Source organism: Bemisia tabaci, chromosome 4 (assembly GCF_918797505.1).
Source record: "Bemisia tabaci chromosome 4, PGI_BMITA_v3".
Classification (NCBI taxonomy): domain Eukaryota; kingdom Metazoa; phylum Arthropoda; class Insecta; order Hemiptera; family Aleyrodidae; genus Bemisia; species Bemisia tabaci.
This window is the reverse complement of record NC_092796.1, coordinates 12,803,814-12,818,657: the sequence shown is the minus strand read 5'-3', so window position 1 is coordinate 12,818,657 and position 14,844 is coordinate 12,803,814. Positions and strand designations below refer to the sequence as shown.

General features: G+C 35.5%; 1 protein-coding gene across 3 annotated transcripts in view; it reads right to left on the bottom strand.

Annotated features, from left to right (window-relative positions):
* Nucleotides 1-1,184: 1,184 nt before the first annotated feature.
* The window catches only part of sno (strawberry notch), a 28,986-nt gene continuing 15,326 nt past the window's right edge, over nucleotides 1,185-14,844 (bottom strand). For all 3 annotated transcript variants that reach the window (XM_019046134.2, XM_019046136.2, XM_019046135.2), the window contains exons 11-19: nucleotides 13,704-14,058; nucleotides 12,809-13,178; nucleotides 12,242-12,532; nucleotides 10,001-10,778; nucleotides 8,308-8,495; nucleotides 7,229-7,357; nucleotides 6,385-6,506; nucleotides 5,606-5,799; nucleotides 1,185-4,905 (exon numbers count right to left, since the gene is read on the bottom strand). In XM_019046134.2, the coding sequence (XP_018901679.2) occupies nucleotides 4,820-4,905; nucleotides 5,606-5,799; nucleotides 6,385-6,506; nucleotides 7,229-7,357; nucleotides 8,308-8,495; nucleotides 10,001-10,778; nucleotides 12,242-12,532; nucleotides 12,809-13,178; nucleotides 13,704-14,058 (2,513 nt within the window). In that variant the 3' untranslated portion in view covers nucleotides 1,185-4,819. The remainder of the gene's footprint in view (nucleotides 4,906-5,605; nucleotides 5,800-6,384; nucleotides 6,507-7,228; nucleotides 7,358-8,307; nucleotides 8,496-10,000; nucleotides 10,779-12,241; nucleotides 12,533-12,808; nucleotides 13,179-13,703; nucleotides 14,059-14,844) is intronic.

The following is a 14,844-nucleotide window of genomic DNA, read 5'->3' as shown; positions in this document are numbered from 1 at the left end:
TAGCATGTTTCATTTTTTAAACGAAAAACTATTCAACAGCAATTCTTTAAAACTGCTGTGATTTTTCATCTGTGCGAAGAAAATTCTGCAAAAACTTCAAGGCATGATGTCAAGTTGTTCTCCTTTAAAAAATAACATAGAGGCGGAGAGTTTCAGACACCGCAAACGAGATATGTGATTGCCGATTTACACTGTCGATATGGCAGATGGGGAGGAAAAGGGTGAAAGCGCTAGTAATCCAGTATGTTATCGAAAAGGTGAAAATTTAAAAACAAGATTGGAACTCCATCGCTCTTGCAACAAAGAGTGAACATTGCTATATAAAAAAAGAACAAAAAAACAAAGAAACAGACAACCAAAAATAAAGAATGTCTGTAGAGGCTGAGATGAAACAGCCCTACTATGTTCTGCTTGAAGAAGTGCTTGTACCCAGCTCATTCTCAACCTACCCTTAGTATAATTTGATCTTTTTTTCTTTCGTGCTGTTCCTTCTTGAAACAATTTTCGTTATTATTATTTATTAGAAAATGTATATTTCTCCCCTTTACTGCGAGGACCGAGGAGGGAGTAAAATTTCATCTGATATACACTGTAAAACTAGGTATAGTTTCCAAAATCAGATAGATGTAATTAGTTTATTAACATGACTGAATCTCAAAAAATTGAATCGTGCAAAAGTAGCTTGCAGCATTTCAAAATCATCAGTTAGCTCAGTTTTTAAGCTATTTATAGGTGGTCTATAGCCAAATAAAAAAATTTTGTTTATGGTGCTGCTTTCCTTACCAGTCTTATTTCAATGATGTAAACCTAAAGCTTTCAATTGAGAACTTTAGCATGTATTCTCATTGCGCATTTAAAAATACTCCCAAGAAATTTCAAGCTTGAATGATAGTTTGTTTTCTTTCACTTCAGTCGAGATTTGGACATTTTTGGTTTTATTATTCTTATGCCAATTGACTGAAAAGGCTAGGCTTTTACAAGTGATAAAAAAACAATAGGCAGCTATTGCTGTTTGACAGTTTTTGCAAATCAATATAGAGTTTTAGGTTGATATCAAGCTGATATAATACCACCTAAGTAATGCTATACAGACAGTTTGGCTTTAAAAACACCAAAAATAAGGGCTGAAATTTCTTGCCAAAACTCCGGGTGGATTTAGATGATATAGTTAAGAAACTACAAAATTAGATCATTAGAATAAAAAATTTCGAGTTTAATAAGTAATTTCTAAAGAAGTTTACAAAGAAAACTAATTTCAACAGAAAAACAAAAAAGTAAACATAATAATAATTATGAAGGAAGGAGGCCATACATAAACTAAAAATTTTGATCCTAAAATTCTAAAGTGGAATTACTAAATGAGTACAGAAAAAGACTAGTTAGAAGGGAAACAAAAACTAGTGAAACATAGGGTGGAGTGGGGGGGGGGGATAGAAAAGAGGTGAAAATGCTCTATTTAACCTTGAAACAATATGCTGGCATGATGCCAATGTTGTTAATCATTAAATTAGACTTAAAAAGCACTAAATAGTTAACTAAACCAAAATTTATGTTGGGGGAAACAGTTTGTTGGAATAAATGACCTAATCAAAAGATAGATAAAATTGTAATTCTTTTGTTTCATTTTAATATTTTTTTTCAGTCACCTTTCAGAGTTTCCTTTCCTAACATCTTACGTCTTGTAGTCAAATTCATACTTTTATGTAGTTTGCATGGGATGTACTTCACAAATAGAGAAAAGAGTGGCACTAATAGGACTCAGAAACTTGAAGAGTAATTTTCCAATTTTTGAATTATTTGAAGAAGTTGGTGAGTTTGAATACACTATACTGTATCAGATAAGATAAGATAAACGAATATCTTCGTTTCGTTATTTTAAAAAAAGAAAAATGAAATTTGTTTTGAGTAACACAAAATTCACAAATATTAAGCAGCTGAGTTATAATAGTATGTGAGTGGTAATGCTGAAAGCTGCTGGATGGCATAAATCAAGGCATTGTGCGAAAAGACTGAACCATTCAGAGATAAAGCTACCGAAACAAATCAAAATATTTTTCGGAACTGAGTTATTGAGTGTTTGATTACTTTTAAAATAGCACAATGTGTAAAAGAAATGTGTACAAGCACAATGTGTATAAGCAATTATGCCATTAGATAACCAAATAAGTTTCTGTCTGATTTGAAGAGTATGACCCAAAGAAGATATTTACTACTTAAGAGGTCCATTAGAAATTACAGCCAGAAGCATTTAACAAGAAACTCAAGTACTGTGACTAAAATTATGAACATCCAATTAACACAGCTGAAAAAGTGAATTTTGAGAAATGATGAATTCAATCACATTATCAATTAATCAGGAATCAAGAGGACTAACTAGTAGTCAGATATGAAGATTTGCCCGTTCAATGTTTAAAAAGGGAACAATCTTGGACTTAATGGTTTTCTATTTTATTAGGTCTAAGCACCACATGACTTTATTTGGAAACCATCTGTTTCCAATAACCAAGTTATACACCAAAGCAGCAATGATCAAATTGATTCACAGTGAGTGAAGTTGAGTATGTGTGAGTTAATAGGAATACAAAGGAAAACTGCTCAACTGCTGTGAATTAGTTCGAGAGATAAAAATAAATTACAACAAATGACATTTTATGATACATTTTACAAATAAGGATTTGCCTTCCTGGCTTTGCGTTTATTAAATTTGTAGTTTTTAAGGTCACCAAATTCACATGAAAGTGCTTGATTCAAGCAGAGGAAAAAAGAGCCCAGAAGATCAGGCAACCATGATAAATTTATTTATTTCTAACCTCTTTAGGAATATTAAGGAACAAGTCAATGGGAAGCTTCCTGAAGTCTAGTTCAATCCTTAAAAATGAATACCGAGAGAGAAAATTGACAAAATTAAACTTAAACTAGCCTAGCGTGCATTTGATAAGGCCTATTAGAATGGAAAATAAGGAAAACAAAAGAGACTTTTGCTAGCTTCCCAATTTCGAACAATCGAAGTGTCCAAGTATGCTATTCAAATAACTTACGATATTTACATCAAATATTTACAGACAAATCATAATGATAAAAAAGAAAGGAAAAAAGCACAGGGAAGCAAATTTCACCTCACTGGACAGCACAACCCTCACTGTTGCTTAACGATATGGGGCGCTTCTGCTTTTAATTGTGACAATGGAAGTTAAAAACACACATCTCAATTTCGCAAGTAATTTTTCAGGGAAAAATTTACTTATGAACAATTTTTTGTTGAAGGTTTTACATGTCATTTTTTGTCTTACACAGAATAATTAGTAAAAATTTCAAACAATAATGTTCCTTGTTTTACTTCAAAAAATTAAATGGCAGAGGTGAATTTAAACTGCTGCAAACGACATACGTGTTTTTGTACTTCCACTGTCAATACATCTTGCGATATCTCCAAGAGGAAGGAAGATCTTGAAAAATAAAAAGTGAGAGTTCTTCAAGCTGAAAAGAATTGGTGATTTACCTTACATCGTGGCAGTTTCAATTGAGGATTTGAAACTGTTTGAGATTGAGTACGAGATAGAGGCTAGGTACATACGACATATAATACAAAGATTAATACTAGGTGAGATAGTAAGTAGCGGAAAATGAAGGAAAGAGGAAAATTAAGGATTTACATACTACGAGATGGAGACTGCCAGTTTTCCAACCTGTCAACTTGTCAGAGATGTCATGGATGTGATCAGGTTGGAAAATTCTTTTGATTTTGAAAGTTCAAAGGGACAATCACAACCACTCAAGCCTTTCTGCTGGGGAGGAAATAAACTCAGAAGAATGTAAAAAATGGGCAAGCCAGCATTTCTTTTATGAAGTATCATTTTAGCTTTAAAAAATTTATAAACATTCCTGACGAATTATTAGATTTTTGTAGGATCGTTAAACATTAATTTGAAGATCACTTGGAGAAAATTACAAAATTTTGACATTAAAATGTGTGGCAATGAAGAAGAACAAATACGAGTTTAAAAACCATTGAATTTCATTTCCTGAATGGCTACATTATCATTTTTCATGAAAGTAAGTTAGCAAATGAAAGAAAGAATTTCATTTGCAAATGAAACCTACGACTGGATGTCTTTATAAAATGTAATTCTGAAAGATAGTGCTGGAGTACTGATAGTAGGATTAACCATGAAGCCTTTATGAGAATAATAACTTTCTTCTCTTTGCTGACGAAACTGTGGAGCTTTCGTTCAGAAACAATTTAATCTTGAGCATCAGAGCCAAGAAGTCAAAAAATTTAAATTATATGTGAATTGACTGCTGTACTGTTTTTTTATTATTTAGAATTATCTTTTCAATCGCCCTAGTTAATAGAGTGTTCTCTAAAAAGGCTTGCGTGACCAGTGTAGGCTGGTTCAGTCTGACTCACTCTCATATTCTTCATTATTTATAAATTTTCTTTTGTAAAACTGAGCTTGAATGAATGTCTCGTTGGCTGGGAAAAATTGCTTGATGTTTTGAGAAGCTTCTTGCAATGACATGTCTGTGCATTTGGATTACGAACTTATACTAGGTAAAATCAATTAATTGAAACAGTTTCGTAAGTGAGAGATGATTAATATCATTTGCAACTTCTGCATTCCCTTGTGGTTACGTCCGGATGCACTGTCTTCCTAGTGATAGTAATGAAAAGCGGAGCACGAAGAGGCTCTAGATGAAAAATATCATTCGTAAAAAACAAAAAGGGAATTTGAAAAACAATGAAATTGACAAAATAAAGAGAGGAGGGACAAATTTTACAATAATTTATGCACATGGCCGAGAGAAATTAAAGAGACATTTAGAATGTTTCTTCGCATGTTTTCTCGGCATCCTCTGAAAGATCTTTGCGTAATAGCTCCACACAGGATTTGGGGATAATAGTACCTAGAAAAAAAGAAAAAAAGAAAAAACAAATTACATACAACAGTTTGGGTAATATTTCAATCAACGCAAAGAAAATTGCATAGAGGTACTAGAAACTCAACTTAGGCCTGAAGTCAAGGTGTTTCTTCGATTTCTGAAGAATGAGAAAATGCACCAAACAAACAAACAAGATGTCTCAGAACTTGTTTCCTCAGTTCTCGAAGACACTTTTCAAAAATAGAATTTTCAGGATAATTGGCTAGCTCATTTGTTTGTTTTTGTTGGGCAGGAAATGATCCCTGGAGCCCTTTTGCATTGCCTAATGTATTTTGACAATTCCAGCCACAAAAGAGAATGTTGTACTATTGACTATTTCTGGTGTAGCAAAAAGAGACATCACTTATCCTTCTCATTATTTTATTAGAGAGTAAAGGTCCCTTTCTTACGACTTTCAGTTTTGCCTCTACTTTCACTGAAGGAATCAAACATCCTTGCACAGAACCTTACTGGAACATGACTCCGCGATCTTGGTTTGATACCTGCGGTAAATGAGTCATGTCATCTCGAGGCTGTTCTCTGGGAGCCTTCTACAGACTGTGTTCATTGGAAAAGTGTTTTGCTTAGTAATAGAAAGAAATAGATCTGTCGGAATGTTGCACTACAAATATGCACTCAGAATGTACAAAAATAAGTGCTTTTCATGAACATGATGGATACTAACCGACAATTTTGGTTCCTTCACTAGTTTTCAACCGAATGACTTGCATTTTTACATTTGCACCACTCCTGGCTGCTAATACTTTCTCTACTCTACTCCATACACTGAGCACAGATCCAGACAGAACATGGTACGTTCTCCTCCTGAGACCCACATCACAATCACCACCTAGAGTGACAATTTTGCAGTTTCCACCCCTGAAAACATAAAAAAAGAATTTGGTCAAATCAATTCAGACAAGATGATGCTAAATTAGCTAGCTCAAGTAATAATATGGTAGAACAGTGCTGGGTTCACACTATTTTGCGGGGAAATCAAAGCCAAAAAAAATTAGCATTAGAGTGAAAAATTAAGTATTAACATACAAAAAATTATCTGAAACCAATTACATTAAATGGATGAGGAAATTGGTAGGACTGAAAAAAAAAATCTGTCTTATCCAAAGTTTCAACTTCTCTGTGCGTTACTTTGTCAGGATTCTTCAACACCTACTTACACCATAGTTGAGTGATTGTGCGCTCCACTGGGCGCAAATTTTTTCCTATTGAGAATTTAAAAAACAGGAAAAATTATCTGATAGACAGAATAAGGGTTTAAAATTGACCTTTTTAAATTCAGTCATATGAAGGAAAACAACTTTAAAACCAGTTCACTTCGGTTCTGACTTGATGAGGAGCAAATCTTATCAGCTGAACAGGATCAGCTAGTCTAGCCTTCAAAAAGACAAATCATGACTTTCAATGAAAGTCAAAAGAACAAAAAAGGAAGAAAAAAGAAATTACCAATAAGCATGAGAACAAGTATTTTCTGCCGACTCGTACTGTTCTGTCCAATGAGACTGAGCATCATCTGAGGTTGCTTTCTTGTATTTTTTTTGTAATTCACCTAGCGTTTCTTGCTTCACCTGAAAAGGATAAATTGATCAGCACATTACAAGAGAGCTACTGAAGAGGTTGGTGTAAGAGGGCTCTTAACCCATGGGGCGTGCCCATTTGGGCAAAGAAGCCTGTGTCCCCCACAAGCTAAAGAAAATCTATCCGTCCATTCTACAGCTATTAAGCAAAACAAGTTGTTCTTTTTCCTGCAAATACATCTCCTTCAAGCGAAAGAGAGACAGAGGAATGGAGAATTTGCAGGTGTCTGAAATTTGATAAAGTCTGTGTTATAGTGGATGCCACCAAGTGAGCTGAACACGAGGATACCGATACCCTTGCTTCATAAATCAAACAATTATTGGAGGAAATACGACAAAATAACCTAATCTGCTAAAATACATGTGTTTAAATGGGAAATGCCGCCAGGTGACATCATTAGGCGGTGCCTTTTCTTACTTTAAAATTTATTTTTATACTATTTCCCATATCAGAAAAATATTTAAGAAAAATACTGCAGAATCAGCTCTTAGGGCACTTTCAGATGAAGAAATAAAAAATTTGCATGCAAATTCTCCATTTAAGTGTAATTTTTTACAAGTTTCTATGGAAATGTTCTGAATCAAACAAGAAACTGCAAGAGAACTATGCGATGAATCTTGAAGAGGTCAACGCAATCTAGGATATGCTGATATTAAAGCTCTTCTATAATATATGAAAATAATTTAATTAAACAATTAGAATTGAATTTTACCTGTAAACCAGTGTTCGGTCGGTATAGCAAATAAGGAACTTCTTTCTCTTTTTTTGAGCTTTTCTTTCCACTTTTTTCAGTTGAGTCTACTGATACTGCTAAAATCGCATGCTTCTTGCCACTGCGGACCTGGATAAAAAAAAAGTGAAATTGGAATTGTAATACAAAATTCTTGAGTTGTGGCTTATCAGTTATTTTCCGCTTAACTTTTAGGTTTCACCAGGGAGGAGGGGGGAGGGGGGCCAAAATTTTCTAAGAAATGATGATGATTATGCTTTTTCTAGCAAGGAAAAAGTTTGAGTAAGTTGATTCCGATTTGAGCTGTGAAAGATAGTCCCTCTCTTATGAGCTGATTTTAGACAAATCAACAATAGGACTGGGCAAAAATTCCAAAAATCTTGAATATTCGAATGAGAATAATTTTATTTAATTTTCAATTTCAACTTGCATTAGGTACTCAGTTGGATCAGATAATTTTTTTTTTCTTTTACCGATTCGAGGCCAAAAAAGCTATACTCTCTTGCCTCTCATAGGGTTCCAATTTCCCTGGGAATTCCCTGTTTTGGCAAATAAGTTAATGCTGAAGTACAATGTAAGAAAGGAATGTAAGGAACCACAGATGAGTGGAAAAGAAGGAAAATGCTCATTAGTTGAGAACCTTAAGAATAAATGGGAATTATGAAGTGCCAGTGATGTCAGCGATGACAACCGGCATGACAATCCACAGATCTGACAATACTCTTGTCACATGCCCACAGCTTATGGGCTAGCATATTTTGGTGCTTAGTTCCTTTTGACTTATTTTCCCGAAAGGAATCACGCCCACTCTTACATTGTTTCTTATGCCGCTTGCACGAGCATACCCCATCGTTTCCACACGTCTTTAGTTCCTTTCAGCATAAATACGTCCAATTTTGTCACTGTCTGGTACTCCTTTGAAGTAATAAATTTGCAACAATTGTTTTCTTCTCCTATTATCAAGTAAAACTTCGGCTGCAAGAGTATAGATGGGGAAACTGAAACACTAAAAATAATTAGGTAAACGGAAAAAGTCATTTGAAACCTTGTACAAAACTTACTTGATTTGATATATAAAAGCCTTCATGTGATCCTGTGAGTTCTGACCATTTGGATAATGCGTCATCCCAGGACATACCTCTTTCTACGTGAACTATGTGCAATGTGGACGTAGCTTCGCCGGTGGCATGTTTACGGAGGAATTTATACAATTTAACTTGCTTCACATTATCACCAGCTGCGCCCAAGTCTAAAAATGAGAGGGAGGTAAAGTAGATCCATTTGATTAAAAGACATAAAATCACAGTTAGGATATGTTAAAGTCAGTTTGATCAATGAAAACAAAAAAGAATAAAAGAGAGATAATTTTACCCATTGACTTAAACTGATGGCTCCCAGCGGTCTGAGCTGGGCCAAATCTGAAGAGACGGCTGGGATTGTCGATTCGAAACTTAATTGTTTGCATTACTTCCGCGATTCTATGGTAGATATCGTTCTCATCAATGTTTACATGAGTAGTGTGACCAACCTATGTCTTGTTATGAATGGTAGTTTATTGCTTTGTTACAGTATTTTTTGTATATTATTTTACAATGAAATAACCTCAGCATTTTTTTATTTTCGCTAATTCTGCGATTTTCGTGACTTTGACAGTGATAAGCAACAGTAAAAAATAATTTTATTTCAGGTTTTCACCATTTTCCTCAAATTTTGTGTTGTGAATGCTTATTACATGGATTTTTAATCTCAGAGAAGGAGTTTTAGGTTTATTTTGAAGTGTTCAAGATCTCCAATTTTCGCCAAATTAAATACTAATTCCTGGCCTGGCAGGGTCCATTAAATCATAAGTCAATGGGTTAAATGAACGAAAACGTATGAGGGAAAGTATCAGCTGTAATTCTAGCAGAACAGCTATGTGCAAAAACGTGGATTGAGATCTTCCCCTTACACTCACACAAACAGTTTTTACTTTGAAGAATTCTGCAAACTTTTCTGTTTTGATTCTCTCTTTTCTCAACTCTATATTTTTGCCCATCCATTCTTGCTTATTGAAGGAACTGGTTCATATTCCTAAACTTCACTTTTTACCTTGTACATTTTAAAATTGGCCCATCAAATAGATTGGTGAAGTTTTCAGTACCAATGTATTAGATACATTCATAATGAGTGATAAATGAGATGGAATTGGCGCATAGAAACTTTTAAACTTCAAACTTCTAAATGATATTGAGGACACAGGAGGCTAAGCTAACGCAATTCTTGTCTGATTTTTTCACAGCTATTGAACAATGTTAGAGAGGATGTCAGGGGTGCAACAAATGCAGGAAGTGACCATGAGAAGAAAACTTGCGAACATGGATCCATAGCTCAGAGCGGATGGATCGTGAACAATGAACATACTTTCTCCACTTCAAGACATTACAAGAAATGCCAATTATTCACAATTTTTAAAAATTTTCATTTAGCAACTGGAATTAGATGTTGCTACTAAATTTTTCTTGCGCACAGCTTCTTTCTCTACCTGATGGAAAAAGTTGAAGACTTTACTTTTCAAATTGTTGGTTAAGACTACTGCTCTGAGCTGCTATTATGTTGTATAGAATTTCACAGGGCAAAACTAAGAGCCCTGCGATGCTTCATGACCTGTGAATTTTGTCCTCCTTTGCAACACAGTTTCAGCAGATTTATTTTCAAACTTGAGAAAAATTATCATTAATTCAGAAATGACTGTGGGAAGGTATATGAAGAACTTACCAAGAATGCCGAGATCAAAACGACCAGCCCTCTTCGCTTGCCTAATGATGTATTCTAGCACGTCCGTGAAGTATTTAAACAGCCTATTTTGCAACTCAACTGGTAAGCCAAGAATCCTATTCAAAAATTTACTCATATTATTATAATCTTTATCTAACATTAAAACACCAGGATTTGATTCGCTATTAACTATAAATCCAACTCCCAGTAAAGCGTCCGCTACATCTTTGAAGAAGTCACCACTGTAATCTTTTGGCGGGGGCACCATCGGCGATTCATATCCCATGATTGTTTTCATTGTTGACTCCAGCGCGGATCGTCCATACTTATTGTCGATGTTGTACTGCGACAAATCACGCGTTTCTGTTGCTCGACGATCACCATGCGTTAAAGCACCCAGACTCTCCAGCCTTTTGGCCACTATGGATGCAAACCTCCTTTCTCCAGCAAGGTCTGATATCATAAAAATATACTCTGGGGCATTGACTTGATTTGACCTGTGCGTTCGGCCAAATTGTTGGATTGCCCGGTCAGCACTCCACGGTAATTCCAAGGTTATATGGACTCTTCGTCTTTGATTCTTTGCTCTCCTGTCACTTTGAAGTGAAATTCCAGAACTAGCTGCTTCGGAAATGATTGCAATATCTTTTTCTCCATCCATAAATCGCTGCTTTTCTGTAAGATTAAGAGTTTCTAAAGGAACATCCACCTCTGATCTAGATTCGTACTGAATACCACCATCTTCAGTTGAAACTACCCGACCTTTTCTACCTGTCATCTGCAACATTAAAAAAACAATGTATGAATTTAAAATTTTACGAACATGAAGCATTATCTTCAAACACTTTAAAGGTTTCGGGAGTCACATTTTAACACATCTCAAGAATTAGGGTCGATGTCTTAATAATTACGATTGTTTTGTCACAAGTTGCTAAACTTGTCAATGCTCAGAGGAGGAAAATGACCACTCTAACACTTCTTAAGAGATAGTTTTTTCATGTGGTATGATAAATTGGTTTTATTTCACTTAGGAAACTAACAATGAACTGCCTCACTCAGACTATTAATTTCTAATAATGGGACCACATTGTGCTTTTTTTGAAATTTCTGACAGAAATAAATGAATTTATGGAGGAAGAGACTATGGAAGACTGAAAATTGAGATACTAGCACCATAGTTTGGAGCAGATTTTAATACAATTTTGGCAACACAAACCCCTAGAAATATCACACAGAGAAGAGTGAAGCCAGTTTGAAAATAGCTTTTCAACATTCCAAGTTTCAAAACAAGTGTGGTTAAAGATTTTATCTACGAAATTCAGAGCTTTCAATTGTAGCGATAAGATTAAATTTTGAGCCTCTGTTTTAAATTGAGAGGAAAAAAAATGAACTCATCGTAAGTTGCTTGCAATCAATTCTTTAAAACGCTGAAGGAGTTTTCTACTGAAAACTTTAGTCCTGCTTCTTCTATTCAACTTGATAAAAATCTCGCCTAAAAACATGGCTTTTCAGGTACTGTGTTGCCTTTTCTTCATTATAAAAAATTAAAAACTTTCAGTTTTGAATCCGAACTTTACCCTGGTATTTTAAAGGATAACATGGTGAAAAAGTTTGTTTTGTCAGTTTTCAGTGTTATTTCGTAAGTTTGGAGGCTATTCAGAGGGGTCCAATGTTACTGATTGTTGATTGAAGTCATATGGCTTAGTAAAAAAGAAAATATAATAATGGAGCTCATGCAATCTACAGCGAATTGAGGCCGAGGTACTTCTTCTTATGTGAAATTACTGTAGTGCGACTGATTTTCTCTGTAATGAACCCCTAAGCTCAAAAAGAGTTCTCACAATTAAAGCTGTAATGGTGGGGAACACCTACGTTACAGACTCTACCTCTTTATGCAGTTAAACTCCAGGCGCAAATCAAGATTGCCATTTCGCATTATGACTTCAAGACGGCAGCCACAGAAGCCCTACTAAGATATTTTCTTCGTATTTATGCTTGAGAGTTTGATTGGATCTAGAAAGGGACTCTCACCGTACTGCAGACCATCTTCTAAATTATGGCCTTGTGTGAGTATCATGGAAAGGTCTATGGGAGTTCCTATCAGAAAAAACCAGTCATGCTATCGTTTTTGGTGCAAAATTTCATGAAAAAGAAGTACTTAAATTGCAAATTCCTGTAGCTTGCAAAAGCTCCATTATAAAGGAACAGGTTGAAATCTTAAAAGAAATCAGTAAGAGTTACCTCGGCAACATTTTCGGGTCCACCCAACTCGTCGATAAGTTGGTCAAGCGTGTTAGGAGGAAGTTTTTCACCTAACTCCTCAATTTTCTCCAGGAGTTCTTCTTTCATTTCACAGGCTCTTTCTATGGCAGCTCGACCTGGAGCATAGACGTTTGGATTCAGCTGCTGGAGATTAGCTCGATCGTTGACTTTACATCGCTTGATGATATCATCCAGTTTGTCTTGAGTTGTCTGACGTTTCTTTACAGGTTGTTTCTTCTTCTTTTTTTTCTTTTTTGTCTTCTTGTTAACCTAGAAAGCAAAAAAATCATTAATGCGGGCCGCTCATGTAAAATATTTATACTCTTGGAGGAGGATGAATATACCGTTTTGACTTCTTCATCAAAAAAATTTCATTTACTTTACAATTCTGTGAAAAATCTGTGAAAAAGGAAATATCGCAACATGGAATTGTAAGAGTCAGAGGTCAAACATCACAATATAAATATGTTATGTCATCAAAAATTTGAAAAAACAAGGATGGGTACAAAGGCTTTAGAAACAGCAAAAAAGCAACTGTGTTATTACCCAAGGTTCATCTGAGTCGCTATCCTCTCCAAAAGGATTATTATCACTGGAGAAATTATCAGTTTCAGACATTTCTGACACAGCAGGTTCATCAGACATATCAAAGTCAGAGTCTTCTTCCCCATCAAGATCAGAATCACTGGCTTCTTTAACTCTTTTCGATGCTCGCGCAGCTGCCTGCCGCACTGGTTTACGCTTTTGGCCACTTGATGGGCTCGGCTCGTCTGGTGAGAGACTTCCGTTGCTTTGCTTAGCTGTTTTGGGCGTTTTTCTTGAGACACCAGAACCTTCGACCATACCCAGAAGTCGGTTGACTCTATTGCGATCAGGCGCAGGGAAATGCTTCTCCACCAAGGTTTGCAGGACACCCCTGAAAGATTCAAAAGAAATGTTAAAAGATATCATCTGAGCCATGCAATTTATAGGGTGTGAATTTTAGTGGTGAAAAGTAAACTTTCATATTCAAACGGCTGCAGGTATGTTTACCTTCACTTTTTATCCTCATTGATACAGCTGAAATGGCTTGTGTCATAATTAATGTATGATTCTATTTCTTCGCCTATAAAAACAATATAAAGAATTGTTGCTAACATTGAAACCACTTTCCGAGAAATCCTATTTTTTTTGCGCAAACTCATGAATCCCTCACTTACAAAAGGAGTTAGAAATTTTTTATCTATCTGAACTTTCATGGCATTTTGATAAGACAAGGTAACAATATGCTCAATTACAATACTCTTCCAGTAGTCCATTGGTTGGATCAAAAGAGACGTTGGCTACATCACCAATTCTCTGTATAAATGACTTAGGCGTCTACTGCAATCAGTTTGTAAAAGAGATTGAGGACTAATATGCTCTGCTAATTAAATAAAAATGAATGACTATGAAATCTTACTTGGCAGTGGATACAAAATCAGACAGTTCACCATCATCTTTCTCCAATTGCTCCAAAGTCCTGGCTTCTCCTGTTGACTGGAGACCAATAACAACACATTTACCACACTTGACAGCTTCCCTTGCAATCTCCACAGCGTGTTTGACTTTTGCCGCAATGCACAAATATTTAAAGAAGCGTTGGTGGGCAGACCAAAACTGACCCCACATTGTCTTTTTCATCCTGTTTTCTGCATCTATTAGCTCGCCGGCTTCCGTGAATTTCTGCATTGCCTCAACCCACAGCGCTACCGAGTCATCGTAGATCTTTTTGAACTCATCAGACAAAGGAACTTCTTCGACTTTGAATGTTACACCTTAAAGAAATCAGAGGTAATGAATTAGCTGGTACATTGCAGTTTCCTACGAAAAAAGAATCCATTTATATTGTTTAAATCTTTTGTTCATTAAATTTAAATTACAGGACAAATAACAACAGAAAGCTGAAAGAATCTCTCTGAACGATGAGAAAAGTATGTACCATCCCCTTAGTGCCTAGTCTGACGGTGGTTTGCTCCATACAAAAAAGTATGGTTGTGTCAACAGACCTAAGTTACACGCAAAAAGACCAAGATTTTAATGCAAGCATTTCCTTTTGAAATTAGTCTCATAAAATAATCAATCTTGCCCAGTGGTGAGTCTTGCAAAATCATGACATGATTTTCTCTCAATTTAAATCTGTTACATACAAATAGTCCATCTTGGTAAAGTATGGCAGACTGTCTGCTGCACTGTTTTACAGGCATTTGAAGAGAGGGAGGGAGGGTGGAAAAAAAGGTAGATGAAAAAAAACTTTGAGCAGCTAAAATGTTGAAACAGGGGGAAAAGTTACCTCATTAATACTTGAATGTTAAAAAAAAAAAAAATTAGTTTGGTGTAAAATATAGCTGGTATCTGGACCAGAATGGGCACTTCACCCATTCTGGATACATTCCTGGAAATTCTAGTGAGAAAAGTACTTAACCACTAAATTTTGATGGGAGGACTCTTGGAACTGTGAATGTTCACTCAAACTTTCAAGGGCTCTTGAAAGGCATGCTAAGAATACTAGTGCCAGTGGCTCAAGTTTCTCAGGAACCTAACATCCTTGGACTGGGTTTCAT